General features: G+C 48.0%; 1 protein-coding gene across 5 annotated transcripts in view; it reads right to left on the bottom strand.

Annotated features, from left to right (window-relative positions):
- The window catches only part of RASAL1 (RAS protein activator like 1), a 64,314-nt gene that overhangs the window by 13,948 nt on the left and 35,408 nt on the right, over nt 1-14,958 (bottom strand). For 4 of the 5 annotated variants that reach the window (XM_082203125.1, XM_082203126.1, XM_082203127.1 and 1 more), the window contains exons 11-19: nt 14,509-14,573; nt 12,919-13,031; nt 9,249-9,441; nt 7,965-8,102; nt 6,667-6,811; nt 4,870-5,045; nt 2,784-2,921; nt 2,024-2,159; nt 696-816 (exon numbers count right to left, since the gene is read on the bottom strand). In XM_082203125.1, the coding sequence (XP_082059251.1) occupies nt 696-816; nt 2,024-2,159; nt 2,784-2,921; nt 4,870-5,045; nt 6,667-6,811; nt 7,965-8,102; nt 9,249-9,441; nt 12,919-13,031; nt 14,509-14,573 (1,225 nt within the window). The remainder of the gene's footprint in view (nt 1-695; nt 817-2,023; nt 2,160-2,783; nt 2,922-4,869; nt 5,046-6,666; nt 6,812-7,964; nt 8,103-9,248; nt 9,442-12,918; nt 13,032-14,508; nt 14,574-14,958) is intronic. The other variant, XM_082203129.1, reaches the window with a different exon arrangement.

Genomic DNA, 14,958 nt, shown 5'->3' with positions numbered 1-14,958 from the left:
GGCCAGCATGACTAAGCCACTTTTGGCAAACCAGAGCAGCGCATGGAAACACCGTTTACCTTCCCGCCGGAGTGGTACCTATTTATCTACTTGCACTTTGACATGCTTTCAAACTGCTAGGTTGGCAGGAGCAGGGACCGAGCAACGGGAGCTCACCCCGTCACGGGGATTCGAACCGCCAACCTTCTGATCGGCAAGTCCCAGGCTCTGTGGTTTAACCCACAGCGCCATCCGCGTCCCAAATTAATGGTTAGAGTATGGCAATTTAAGCAGGCTTCCTGTTTTGACTTCTAGTATAGTTCAGTCAGTAGAGAATTGAGACTCTTTAATCTCAGGGTTGTGGGTTTGAATCCCACGTTGGGCAAAAGCTCGCTGCGTTGCAGGGGGCTGGACTAGACGGCTCTTGTGGTCCCTTCCAGCTCTACAATTCTATTATTCTAAGGCTTTCTTCGTACGCAGGATTTCCTGCAATGGCAAAGGGTTGGACTAGATGTCCTTTGAGGGACCCCCTAACTGTATGCTCTCATGATAAAGAGCTGACACCACAAAAAGTAGGCTTTTGGCTGTGTCTCCTTTTCTCTTCGCCACACCCGTTAACTCCAATGCGTCTACTCTGAGTAGAGCTAGTCCTGTGCCTCCCCCATGACCACCACTACCACTGCCACCAGCATGACGGTGCATCGCCTTACACACACCTGAGCTTGTCTCTGCCCAAGAGAAGCTGCCGGTACACCATCTGCGCCTCTGTGTCTGGGTCCAGTGGGTCGCTCCAGTCGCCGAGGGTCACGGCCGAGTGCGTGCGGCTGCAGCCCCGAACTGTAACCAAACCACAACCCATGAGGGAAGCCATGAGTGGCTGCACAGTGCAGGGCCTGATCTGGATTTGGCCGACGCACTTGTCCCAAAAGGATCTTGTCGGGGGGGGGGGGGGAATCCTTTAAAATAAGGCGGGTTCTGCCAAAATACTGGGGACCTGGCCTCTGCTCAAGGGTGCAGAATACCTGACCCCAGGCCTGGAAGTGGATGGTGCTCATTGGGCAGACGCCAGGGAGCCCAACAGTAGGGGGCGCCAGAGCAAGTGAGAGGTTGGAGAAGCCAACTGATTCTAGTTTTATCTCCAACCTCCTCCTGCTGAGTATTACAAGGGGCAACACTGAGAACCAGATAGAGGGCCTTCTCGGTGGTGGTGCCCGCCCTATGAAACGCCCTCCCTTCAGATGTGAAGGAAATAAGCAGCTATCTTCTTTTTAAAAGACATCTGAAGGCAGCCCTGTTTAGGGAAGTTTTTAATATTTAATGCTGTATTGTTTTTAACACTTGATTGGGAGCCGCCCAGAGTGGCTGGGGAAACTCAGCAAGATGGGTGGGGTATAAATTATTATTATTATTATTATTATTATTATTATTATTATTATTAGCTGACAGTCAGCACCCCTCCCTGGGCTAGTTGTACAGAAGAGGGGCAGGCAAGTGGGAGCTGGCCGATGGCAGCCTAGGTTGGTGGGGCAGGGCCTTTGCCCTAACTGTCCACACCTTCAAAGAAAGTAGGTCAGGTGACAACCTTGAGAAGTGGGGTGGGAGGTGGTGAGGGAGAGGGGACAATTCCTATGGAGGGAGGCTCCATCCCAATTGCACAGCAAACAAAGCTTGGCTGAAATTCAGATTTTAAAAACCACAACACCCTGAGAGTCAGGGTGGTGAAGTGGTTAAGAGTGGTGGACTCGTAATCTGGTGAACCGGGTTCGCTTCCCCGCTCCTCCACATGCAGCTGCTGGGTGACCTTGGGCTAGTCATACTTCTCTGAATTCTCTCAGCCCCACTCACCTCACAGAGTGTTTGTTGTGGGGGAGGAAGGGAAAGGAGATTGTTAGCTGCTTTGAGACTCCTTAGGGTAGTGATAAAGCAGGATATCAAATCCAAACTCTTCTAATTGCATAAAGAGGGCAGCTCTGCATTATCCTCGCTAAGGTGCCTTTGGTGCCCCCAGGCCAGCATATGTGAGCATGGGCGCAAGTTAAGTTACCTGCACGGTTGGTCTGTAAACAGCAGGTCCAGCGGCTGCCGCGGAAGGCACCCGGGTGGCAAAAGAGCAGCAGGCACTCATTGGAGACCATCACTTTCCGGATAGCTGAGAGCCACTGGTTGAGCTCGTTGACGTTCTGCCGGAGAAAAGAGAGCACCGGTCAGTAGGTGGCGCCATTTCCCCTCACTCATTTATTTGCCACTGGTACAGTGATACCTCGGGTTAAGTACGTAATTCATTCCAGAGGTCTGTTCTTAACCTGAAACCGTTCTTAACCTGAAGCACCACTTTAGCTAGTGGGGCCTCCCGCTGCCGCTGCACGATTTCTGTTCTCATCCTGAAGCAAAGTTCTTAACCCGAGGTACTATTTCTGGGTTAGCAAATTTGAAAATCACTAGACAGGATTGATGGAAGTCTCAGGCTATAATAGCCAAAATGAGGATGATGTGATGTGATGTGAAGTTTTGTTTGGAAAACATATGCCAAAATTAATAAAAATGATTTTAGAAAAAAAAGATGAGCAATGAAAAGGGAATTGCTAAAGAAAAGGAGCAGCGATCACATTCTCAAAGCCAGATTAACGATGGTCGCATCCACATCCTACCTTGCACTGGATGTACATATATAGCAACAATACCCTATTGCAAGAATCATAAGTTCATAGCAGGCCAAGAGGAGCGATGCAAAGGGAATTCCTAAAGAAAAAGAGCAGCCATCACATTCTCAAGCCAGATTAACGATGGTCGCATCCATACCCTACCTTGCACTGGATGTACATGGTGGACAGCTGCCCTCCATTTTCCCGCGTTGTAATCTGCATCATGTGTGACTGCTGGAAGGCATTCTCATCCACACGCTCCACGGCGCAGATCTGCTGGACGGGGATGGATGTCCGAACCTGGCCATGGGAGAAGAAACCCAACACACCGCCCTGTTCATCAAGGGGGAAACACGGCTCTCGATTCTCCAGCCCTTCCTCAGGAAGCGTTTTGTCAATTTACGGGCACCACCCCAGCCAACATGGTGAACTGAGAACTGAAGAAGAGCCTGCAGGATCAGGCTAATGGCCCATCTGATTCATCATCCTGCCCTCACAATGGCCAGCCTGTGGGAAACCAGCAAGCAGGATTCGAACACAAGAGCCCTCTTCCCTCCTGTGGTTTCCAGTAGCTGTTATTTGGAAGCATTATTTCCTCTGACCACTGGGCCAGAGCATAACCATCATGGCCACTGATAGCCTTCTCCTCCACGAATTTGTCGCATCCTCTTTTAAAGCCAGCTAGGGTTGGTGGCCATCCCTTCCTCCTGTGGCAGTGAGTTCCACACTTCAACTGTGGCTGAAGAAGTCCTTTCTTTGCCCTGTCCTGGATCTCCTAGGACACTGAATGTCTGCGATTTCCAGTTGTTATGAGAGAGGGAGAAAATCTTTTCTCTTTCTCCACTTTCTCCACCCAATGCATCATTTTCCCAGCCTCTACCAGGTCACCTTAACAAAAATGCAAAATTTAACCAACCTTGCCTAAAACGCTTAGGTGCAAAGCAGAGTTTGAAGTGGACTTGCAAACTCTTGACAAAAGTTACCGTGTCTAGTGTTATGATTGAGCCAACTCTTAATACTGACCACATTTCGCTCCAAATACAGGATTTTAAAACGGCTCTTTCCTTACAATGCTATCTATGATCTTTGGCAGGGAGCCAGGAGCACTTTCTGCTACCTGAAATTGCTCCTGGAAGTCCTTTGAAGGAACCAGGCCTTTCAGAACAGCTGAGGTTCCTCTCAACGGACTGTGAGTTTAACTCCCGTGGCAGTAAAAAGAGGCTCGAGACCAGCTCACAACTCATTGTACCTTCCAACATTTCTCCAATGAAAATAGAGACATCCTAAGGAAAAGTGGGACATTCCAGGATCCAATCAGAAACCGAGACAGCTTCTGCAAAACTGGGACTGTTCCTGGAAAATAGGGACACTTAGAGGGTCTGCAGTGCAGATTTTAAGGAATGTGTTCCAGGTAGTGATGGGGCTCTTCAGGTCTGAAGCCCAATTTCAGCTCTCTAGGCCTTTCTCTCAGGCAACACCCCTCACATCCACAAGCCACACCCCTCACTGGCCCTTATTTACACCCCCTCCGAGTGCTTTTGCCTGGGCAAGATGTGTCCTTGAACTCTGTTCATGCCTCTTGCTTGCCTGGACAGAGAACAGTGTCTGTGTAGACGAACTAGACCACTGCACAAAAGCAAACATGACCTCATTGCTCCACCTACTTTTACCTTTGGTCCCCCACACTTTGGGATGTGGCCCTTGGGATGTTGCCTGGAAGGCAATGTGGCCCCTGGCTGGAAAATGTTCGTCACTCCTGGCCCAGGCACAGCTCCTGAGTGGTCCTGAGAAGCAACGCCTCATCGGGCAAAAGCTGTCTATTATGTAGTCTGTGGTCTGTTTTTGCCTGAGCCAGGACTAAGGATTCTGAGCCCCTGTGTTCTGATTCGACACATGATATCCAATCACAGAACATTTCAGGATTTGGGCCTCTGCCATTGGCCCTTAAACTCTGAGTCATGATTCGCAGCTTGGAAGTTTAGACAGCCAATCATGTTGGGAGAGGGAGTGGCCCAGGCTTTCAGAAATGTATATAAGCAGTTGCTTTGCCCCTGTTGTCCAGTTATGTAGTTCAATAAAGGTTCTTGCTGTTATCACTGCGTCTTGCCTCGTGAATCTGCACTTCACTGCCCTTTGACTGTTTGCTTTGTTGTGGATAAGACACACCTTTGAACGGCCTGCAACCCTGAGTTTTTGCGTTCCCCTTGCGTCCTCCGCCCTCTGCCCCCCTCTGGGGAAAGGTGCCCACCTGCCACTCGGGAGATTTGGAATACGAAAGGCTCTCGTTGCTCAGCCAGAAGTAGCGTTTTTTGAAGGTGAACCGCGAGACCAAGTGGAGGCCCTCAGCCTTGCGCTTGTTGAGGTAGCCCTCCTTGATGGTGGCCGAGGGGTGGAAGAGCGTCCAGGGCTTCTTCTCACTTGCTCCTGGAGAAAAGAAAGGGAGGCCCATGATTTCTCATATGCTAAAAGCCTTGGAACCCTGTGAACACCCCCCACCCCCGTTATTGCTTTGGCCAGGGCTAAAAACCACCCCAAGGCTCCTGTATACATGCATGCAAATTGTACAGGGCCGGCCCTAACATTAGGCACAATGAGGCAGTGGCCTCAGGTGGCAAGTGCTGGAGAGGAGTCCCCTGGCTGTAACTCCTGAGCTCCCGGTCTAGAGATTGAAGAAGACATCATTTTCTGTTCCAACTTTACCAGTAAGAAGGGAATAGGGGTCCCCAAAGTAGCCCAGGAGTGATAGTTTATTAAGGGTGCTTGCTGAGGGTTGTGAGAAGACCCCTCCTCTCCTCACAGAGCTACAATTCCCAGAGTGGTTGAACAATCAATCTCTCTTCCCAAGGAACTCTGGGAATTGTAGCTCTGGGAGGGGAATAGGGGCATCCTAACAACTCTTGGCACCATCAACAAAATACGGCTCCCAGAATTCTCTGGGGAAAACCACAAGTGTTTAAAGCGGTACCATAGTGCTTTCCACGTACGGTGTGGATTGGACCTTGGTCTTGTGGACACTGCAACAGTGTGTATATTGGTATATATTTTATTCAGGTGCATGTATTGTTTTGCAAAGTGTGAACTAGGTAAGTTTGCATTTAGTACGTTTCCGAGCACAATTCAAAGGGTGCTGACCTTTAAAGCCCTGAACGGCCTCGGCCCTGTGTACCTGAAGGAGCATCTCCACCCCACCCCCCATTGTTCAGCCCAGACACTGAGGTCCAGCTCCAAGGGCCTTCTGGCGGTTCCCTCACCATGAGGTTAGAGGGAACCAGGCAGAGGGCCTTCTCGGGAGTGGCGCCCGCCCCGTGGAATGCCCTCCCATCAGATGTCAAGGAAATAAACAACTATCTGATTTTTAGAAGACATCTGAAGGCAATCCTGTTTAGGGAAGTTTTTAATGTTTGATGGTTCATTGTGCTTTTAATTTTGCTGGGAGCTGCCCAGAGTGGCTGGGGAAACCCAGCCAGATGGGTGGGGTATAAATAATAATCTATCATCTATCTATCTATCTATCTATCTATCTATCTATCTATCTATCTATCTATCTTATTATTATTATTATTTGCAAGCACAATCAAATTCCCACCCATACCCTCAGCCCCAGCTTCCTGGACACGTGGCCCATTAGAGCTCACCGTTCTCACGTCGGTGGAAGAAGATTGGAAAAAGTTTAAAGATTATTTACAGAAATACTGCAAAATTAATGAATGTTAGAACAATGTTGGATAGAAACTAAGTGGTCTTTAGCTGTAATGCTATAAGAGAATATGAGAAAATGGATATTAATAGGTAAAAATTTAATGTTATAATATTTTAAAACTGAAGATTAAGATGATTGAAGAGGGGAGGGATTTGCTGAATTAACAATTTGAACTGGAATACAGAAAAGGGAGGCGTGAGGAGGTCCGGGAAATAAGCAAATGAAAAATATGTGACGGAAAGACTGAATTGTTTTTAACTATTTTTATTTTGTATTTTTCTTTTTTCTTATTATTTTGTAATTTTTTTGAAAATCTCAATCTTATAAAAAAAAAATAGAGCTCACCGTTCTCGCAGTCCACGTTGATGAGCCAGTCCAGGAACTCCTTGACTTGCCCAATGCTAGACAGGATGAAGGGGTGCAAAGGTTCCATCCACTGCTCCTTGCCGTGACCCAGTTGAAGTCCCAGGTTGCCAATGCTCTGCACTGCCTTCCGGGGGGGGGGGGGGAGAGAAATAGGCAAAGAGGTGACTCCAGGGGAAGGGAAGGACCAGTTCATAAAAGTCTAGTCTCTAAAGCTTGGCCTGCTGTGCCCTCACAGGAACCGAAATGATCAAAGGGATGAAGTGACTCCCATGCGAAGAAAGGGCACAGCTTTTAGGAATTTTTAGTTTAGAGAAAAATCGAGTATGAAGTGGCATGATAGAGGTTTATAAAATTATGCACAGCATGGAGATACAAGTGGTGGTTTTCCCTCCTCTCTCCTAACTTGTGGGCATCAAATGGAGCTGAATGTTGGAAGATTCAGAAGAGAGAAAAGAAAGTCTTTTCTTCACGCAGTACAGTGGTACCTCGGGTTAAGAACTTAATTCGTTCTGGAGGTCCGTTCTTAAACCTGAAACTGTTCTTAACCTGAGACACCACTTTAGCTAATGGGGCCTCCTGCTGCCGCCGCGCCACCGCCACGTGATTTCTGTTCTCATCCTGAAGCAAACCCAAGGTACTATTTCTGGGCTAGCGGAGTCTGTAACCTGAAGCGTATGTAACCTGAAGCATCTGTAACCCGAGGTACCACTGTACATAGTTAAAGAGAGGAACTTGTTCCCACATGAGGCATACCCTCCAACATTTAACCAATGAAAATAGAAAGTTCTGCCCAACAGTTCTCCAATGAAAATAGAGACATCGTATTCCATACCCTCCAACATTTCTTTGATGGAAATAGAGACATCCCCTCCAACATTTCTCCAAAGAAAATAGAGGTGTCCTATTCCATACCCTCCATCTGATGAAAATAGGCGTCCCCTCCAACATTTCTCCAATGAAAATAGAGACGTCCTATTCCATACCCTCCAACATTTCTCTGATGAAAAAAGGGACATCCTAAGGAAAAGTGGGACATTTCAGGATCGAATCAGAAACCGGGACAGCTTCTGTAAATCCAGGACTGTCCCTGGAAAATAGGGAGACTTGGAGGGTTTGGTGATGGCTAACAACCATGATGGTCAGAGGCAGCAATGCTTCTGAGCACCAGCTACTGGAACCCCCAGGATGGGAGAAGGCCCTTGTGCTCGGATCCTGCTTGCAGGCTTCCCATTGGGACATCTGGTTGGCCCCAGTGAGAGCAGGATGCTGACTGTTACCTTGGCCAAGAGCAGGAGGGTCCGGCTGGTCTGGGTGTCTGCATGCTGGTCTCGGAGGTTGAACAACTTGGGGGTCAGGATGGCCGGAGCAAAGAAGCGAAGGAAGAGGAACCCACTGATGGCAATGTATTTGGCATCCTGAAAGGAAAGCAAAGACGCCAAGTGTGGCTCACATCCAGAAGTTAGGACTGATCACAATTATAAAAAAAGTTTTCCATTGCCAAACAGCCATTGCTAAAGCACACCACACACCCAAACGAAACTTTGGGTTGCATCCAAGGGTTCCCTGCAAAGAAGGATTTATTGTTGAACTACTCTGAGAATTGGGACGCAGGTGGCGCTGTGGGTTAAACCACAGAGCCTAGGACATGCCGATCAGAAGGTCAGCGGTTCGAATCCCCGCGACGGGGTGAGCTCCCGTTGCTCAGTCCCTGCTCCTGCCAACCAAGCAGTTCGAAAGCACGTCAAAGTGCAAGTAGATAAATAGGTACCGCTCCGGCGGGAAGGCAAACGGCGTTTCCATGCACTGCCCTGGTTCGCCAGAAGCGGCTTAGTCATGCTGGCCACATGACCTGGAAGCTGTACGCCAGCTCCCTTGGCCAATAAAGCGAGATGAGCGCCACAACCCCAGAGTCAGTCACGACTGGACCTAATGATCCCTTTACCTTTACTCTGAGAATTGTAGCTCTGTGAATGGGGTCTCTTAACAAATCTCAGCACCCTTAACAAACTACAGCTCCCAAAATTCTTTGGGGGAAGCCATAACTGTTTAAAATGGTATCATAGTACATTTTTATCTTGGAAGTCCAACGGAATCCGTTCTGGAAGTCCGTTCAACTTCCAAAGCGATAGACTTCCAAATCACAGCTTCTGGCTGGCTGCAGGAAGCCGTGGAAGCCCCCTCGGATGTTTGGCTTTCAAAAGAATGTTCATGAACCGGAACATTTTGATCGTTCAGGAACCCAAATGTTTGAGAACTAGGCTGTTCAAAAACCAAGGTACGACTGTGCTTTAAATGTATGGTGTGAATGTGGCCAATGATGTGCTTACAGAAAGCACAAAGGGAGGGGTAATCACTTTTCTGAAGGGGCCCTGAGCTGTGTCTGCCTATCATTGGGTCCAGCGCCACCTACTGTTGACCTCCCTAACTGTTGCTTAACCAACCCCAGCAGAAGCAGCTTGGATCGCAGAACGCCAAATCCCTTGGAAACATGGATAATGAATGACCTCCCCAAGACTTGCTGTTTGGCGGAGGGAGTGGTTATGGGACAGAAAATGTCACACCTGATTCTCTGCCTCTGGGAAGTGGTCATCCACTCGCTTGTGCAGCTGTTTGAAAGCCACTCGCATGATGGGGGGACACTTTTCCGTAGAGCTTACGATGGATTCCACAATGTCACCCAGGTATCCTGTCAGCACCTCCAGGCTGCTTTCTTGGATCTGGGCCTCGGACAGGGAGCTTTTGAAAGAGATCCGCCTGAGAGAAATGGAAAATGCGGGGTGGGCGACATGCACAAGAGACCCTTGACCCACCAACACATAACTCAACCACCACACAGTGCTGCTCCCCTGCCGATTGTTATAAGCTCCTGACACAGAGAAGATATTGAAACTGAGCTCAGTTACTCACTGGAGCAGCTCTTTGGTGTATGTGTGGCTTGTGAATTTGGCTAGAGATTAGACTACCTGCTGCAATTGCCTACAGAGATGTTTGCAGAGTAAGAAAATACCAGCTCCATCTAGTCCACCAGCTATGGCTGTCCTAGGACTCGCCACTGTAAGTTCATGCATTGTTAACCTCAAGGCTGAGTTATTGTAATGCACTGTATATGGTCCCTTACTCTGCTTGTTTTAACCCACTGCAAACCCCTCTCAGCAAGCTGGGTTCCACCCAAACTTCCCTGCTTTTCAGCAGTCAGACCCTCAGCAAATCCACATTGAGCATCCCTGCCAATGTCACACTCTGGCAGCATCCCGGAGATGGTGTTGCCTAGCAACCTGCACAAAGAGCATCTCTCCCAGGAAGGCTTCTATCTCTAGAGCAGCCGGAATCCTTTCCGTGAGCCAGCCCCACATCCTCAGTGCTAATGTCCTATTAGCCATTTCAGCAGAAATACCCTCCGTCTGTATGACGCTCTTCTGCAGGCACGGCTGAGGCTGTCGTCCGTCACATAACACAAGCATAGTGTACAAATATGTCAGCTGTTAACACTTGCCACACCACAGCGGCCTTATCACATGATTATCTGTTGTTGTTCTTATCTACATCCCACCTTTTCCCCAGACGGAGACTCAAGGCAGCTTACCCAAATGAAGACAACACAGATAAAATACAGAAGGCTAAAACATGTACAAAAGATAATTGGGGGGGGAAGTAATTAAACTATAGAATTAAAACAAGTTAAAAGCAGATTGATTAAAACGCAGCACGCCGCCATTTAAAAGCTAGTTCTCATATATATATATATATATATATATATACACACACACACACACACACACACACACACACACAAGCCAGTGATTTCATAAACGTCTGTTGGAATAAAACAGTCTTCACCTGTTGGCAGAAGGACAGCAAGGAGGGAGCCAGTCTGAGTTCTCTAGGGAGGGAGTTCCAAAGTCTGGGAGCAGCCACAGAGCAGGCCCTGTCCTGCATCCCCACCAAGTGTGCTTCTGAGGGTGACAGGACTGAGAGAAGAGCCTTCCCCAAAGATCTCAGAGCCTGGGTAGGTCCGTATGAGGGAATAGTCTTTCGGATAGCTTGGGGTTAGCTTAGTACTTTTCTCAAAAAGCCTTAAACTGTATGAAACACCCATGTATCAATATTTAGAGATGTTAGCGGTGGTATCTCCCCTCAGTGATATGGCTAAGATTAAATATGTATGTGTCGTCCAGTTCAGAAAGGTCTGCAATGTTTAATGCAGCTAAATTCAGAGAGAAGAACATAAGAAGAGTGAAGTGCAGACAGCTGCTCACGAGACAAGACACAGATATAACAGCAAGAACCTTTATTGAACTAACAGAACTGGACAACAGGGGCAAAGCAACTGCTTATACAGTATACAGTTCTGAAGGCCTGGGCCACTCCCACTCCCAACGTGATTGGCTGTCTAAACTTCCAAGCTGCGAATCATAACTCAGAGTTTAAGAGCCAATGGCAGAGGCCCAAATCCTGAAATGTTCTGTGATTAGATATCATGTAATGAATCAGAACACAGGAGCTCAGAATGCTTAGTCCAGACTCAAGCTCAGACCTCTGAATACATAACAAATTAGACCTTGCTAAGTTGTTTGTTATTTCGGTGGACAACAAATTATTGTTGCATGCCACCCCAATCTCTGAGGCGGGCGAGATTACACGGGTTCCTGACGCTTACCCAGGGTTTGGTTTGCTCGGAATGCTGGACGGTAGAGATTGTGGGTTTTGTGGGATATCAACAATGTGATGCAGTCGCAAAATAGCTAACACTATTCTAGGCTACATCAACAGAAGTATAGTGTCCAGATCAAGGGAAGCCATAGTCCCACTCTGTTTTGCCTTAGTCAGACCACACCTGGAATACTGTGTCCAATTTGGGGCACCACAATTTAAGAAGGATGTTGACAAGCTGTAACGTGTACAGAGGAGGGCAACCAAGATGATCAAGGGCTGGAAACCAAGCCTGACAATGAGCGGTTGAAGGAGCTGGGTATGTTTAGCCTAAAAAAGAAGAGACTCAGAGGAGAAATGATAGCCATCTTCAAATATCTCAAGGGTTGTCACATGGAAGAGGGAACAAGCTTGTTTTCTCCTGCTCTGGGCGGTAGGACTCGAACCAATGGCTTCAAGTTCCAAAAAAGGAAGATTCCAACTAAACATATGGAAAAACTTTATGACAATAAGAGCTGTTTGTCAGTGGAACAGTCTCCCTTGGGAGATTATGGACTCTTCTTCCTTGGAGGTTTTTCAGCAGAGGTTGGATGGTCATCTGTTATGGATGTTTTACCTGAAATCCTTGCTTTGCAGCGGGTTGGACCCTTGGGTCCCTTCCAACACTAAGATTCTATATGCAACCTGAACCTATGATGGAAGGGCTCACAGCATGAGCACCCCAAGGCGACCTTGCTTCTCCTGTAGCCACAGCCTTGCATTCCAGCAGAATACAGGCTTGGCTTTGTCTCTCAGCTGCTCAGCCTGCCTCTAGCTTCTAGCTCTCTCTCACCCACAACTCATTTCTGGCATTTGACTTTCTAACCATAGCCGGGCGAGCATGAAACCCAGGAAATTTAAGGGACATCATCAGTAAGGGACAGCAGCGGGACACGGTGCTGGGATAAGGGAGTTTCCCGCCAAATAAGGGACGGTTGACAGCTATGCTTCTAACTAACAGCTGGGAGGGGGGCATCGATTTGATTTCTAGCAAAGAGACACTCCCTTTGTTACCTTAACGGCCCACACTTAAGGGACCATTACAGCTAATTCAACCATTGAACCCTTGCTGCATGCAGGAATTAGAAGGGTCTCAGGCACACAGCCCTAACAGCCCCACCCTCCAACTCGCAACACTATTTTTGGAGTCATAAATCATCTGCCAGGCAGGCTCTCTTGCTTCTGTTTTAATTAGCACTGTTGGATGAGGGGGGAAAACCGCTACCTGCGAATGACACCTGTCCCAACGCACCACTGTTTTTTAATCATTTTTCTTGTCGCGTTTGGCACCCTACCCCCCCCCCCCATTTCTCAGCAGGCGGCCTCGTCTCTCCTACAGTCTTGCTCTGAATGTCACAGTGATGTGCTCTTCTTCCCACTCCTCCTCTCCTCGAACTCCTTCCATTCCAGCTGTCCCTCTCAAGGAATCCTGGAGCTGAGATCTACTACCTGAGTTCCTTTCCTCCTCCCTCCCAACCGCTTTTCCTTTTCTGTCCTTTGCAAAACACACCTCAGATCCCTCTTGAGTGTTCTTCCTCTTACCTGGTCCGGCTCGGCTCAATCTTGCAGGGATCCAACTCCACGTACTTCTTCTCCTCGAAGATTCGGTTGATGATGGCCTTCAGCACCTCGTGGAGGTAAGGCATCCCCACCACCTGACGCATCACAGAGAGTTAGGATTAGGTGGAAAAGAAGAAGGGGGGGAATACGTTTTCCAAAACACACATCCGGGTGGAAAGTAAAAAAATGACTAAAAACATCTCATCGGTGCTGAAATGTTCAAAGGGTATATATATCCTTACTGCAAACTTACTGGATATACATGGATATACTGGATATACATGGATATACTGGATATACATTGTTTACCCCAAAGAATCCAGAGATTTATTGTGTTATTAATAGTCAGAGGTCCCACATCTTTTGTCATAGGAACTGCAGCTCCCAAGGCATAATTGGAGGAATAATCAGAGGTTCCCCTTCACTTGCCATGGGAACTCTACAATTCTATGATTACCGAATTTTTCTGTGTATAAGCCGATAAGGGGTTGCTGCAATCGCCCCAAGAAAGCTCAACAACTGCCACCACTGATCGTCCAGATTTTCACTTCTGTTTTAGGGTTTAAGTAAAGGTAAAGGGACCCCTGACCATTAAGTCCAGTCGTGACTGACTCTGGGGTTGTGGCGTTCATCTCGCTTTATTGACCGAGGGAGCTTCCGGGTCATGTGGTCAGCAAGACTAAGCTGCTTCTGGCGAACCAGAGCAGCGCACGGAAACGCTGTTTACCTTCCTGCCGGAGCGGTACCTATTTATCTACTTGCACTTTGATGTGCTTTCGAACTGCTAGGTTGGCAGGAGCAGGGACCGAGCAACGGGAGCTCACCCCGTTGTGGGGATTTGAACCACCGACCTTCTGATCGGCAAGTCCTAGGCTCAGTGGTTTAACCCACAGTGCCATCCGCATCCCGTTTTAGGGTTTAGGCAACCCTAAAATATTGTTTTCTTCATTCTGGGTTCAAAAAAATAGGGGTCGTCTTATTCATGGGGACATCTTATACACAGAAAAATATGGTATTCTATTATTATAATTACACTGTAATGAGAGAGAGAGATTTGCTTGTTCTCTTTTTTTAATAGGAAAGATGCCTTGAATCCCCGACTGGGGGAAAGGCTCGATGTGTGTGTGTGTGAATACCAGCTGATTTGTGCAACGCAACACACCGCCAACACTTCTCCCTTTTCCTTTCACCAAGTGCTTGCAAAAAAGAGAGAGAGAGAGAGAAAAGGGTTTTTTGTCCTGTTGCTGTGAAAATATTCTTTTTCTTTCCTCTGCAAAGGGTGGTTCATCTCATTTCATGGCAGGTGTTTTGCCACCCTGCCTCTCCCCCCCCCCCAAAAAAATGGTATCATTCGCACCCGAAACCAAACCCCATGAAAATGTGGCACATGTTGCAGATTTGTTTATTTACCACCACCCTAGCAGCTCAGGGACAGCCCCTTCTGTTTCACAGAAACTCACACACAGAGTGTAGAGAGAGAAAGAGAGAGAGAGAAAGGGAGAGAAAGGGAGAGGGGGGGAGATGGAACTCAGCAATAGCCACCTGCCAGTTCTTCCTCTGCTATTTACTCACCTTCATGAACTGCTCCATGGATTTAGAAGCCAAGGAGTTGGAACGGAAGAGGGTGTTTGGATCAGCTGAAAGAACACAGAGGGGGTTTGCATTTAGCACCACGAGTGAGAAAATCTACCTGCGAATGACGCTGGCTCCCCTACATTAATGCGTTGGATTTTTTCTCACACCATCTGCTCTCCTGCCCACTGGCCAACTCTGCAGAAGCAGTCTGCTCCGTGTCTGGGTCCCAAACCGAAGTCTTTAGGTTCGGCGAAGATGCTCCCCCAGAACTGCTGCTTCCAAGCTTCACTCTCTGCAACCTTAGGGGCCAGAAACTTGCTCGTATGGAAGAATGAAAACCAAGGTTTTCAGAAACCCAGGTTCTCTCTTTCGTGCTATGGAATTGCAGGGCTCACACCCAGCCCTAGGCGCCTAACTGGTCCTGCTGCCCACAATCCTGGGCAACCA

The sequence above is a fragment of the Podarcis vaucheri genome, assembly GCF_965113315.1.
Source record: "Podarcis vaucheri genome assembly, chromosome: 16".
Classification (NCBI taxonomy): domain Eukaryota; kingdom Metazoa; phylum Chordata; class Lepidosauria; order Squamata; family Lacertidae; genus Podarcis; species Podarcis vaucheri.
This window is presented reverse-complemented; position numbering and strand designations above follow the sequence as displayed.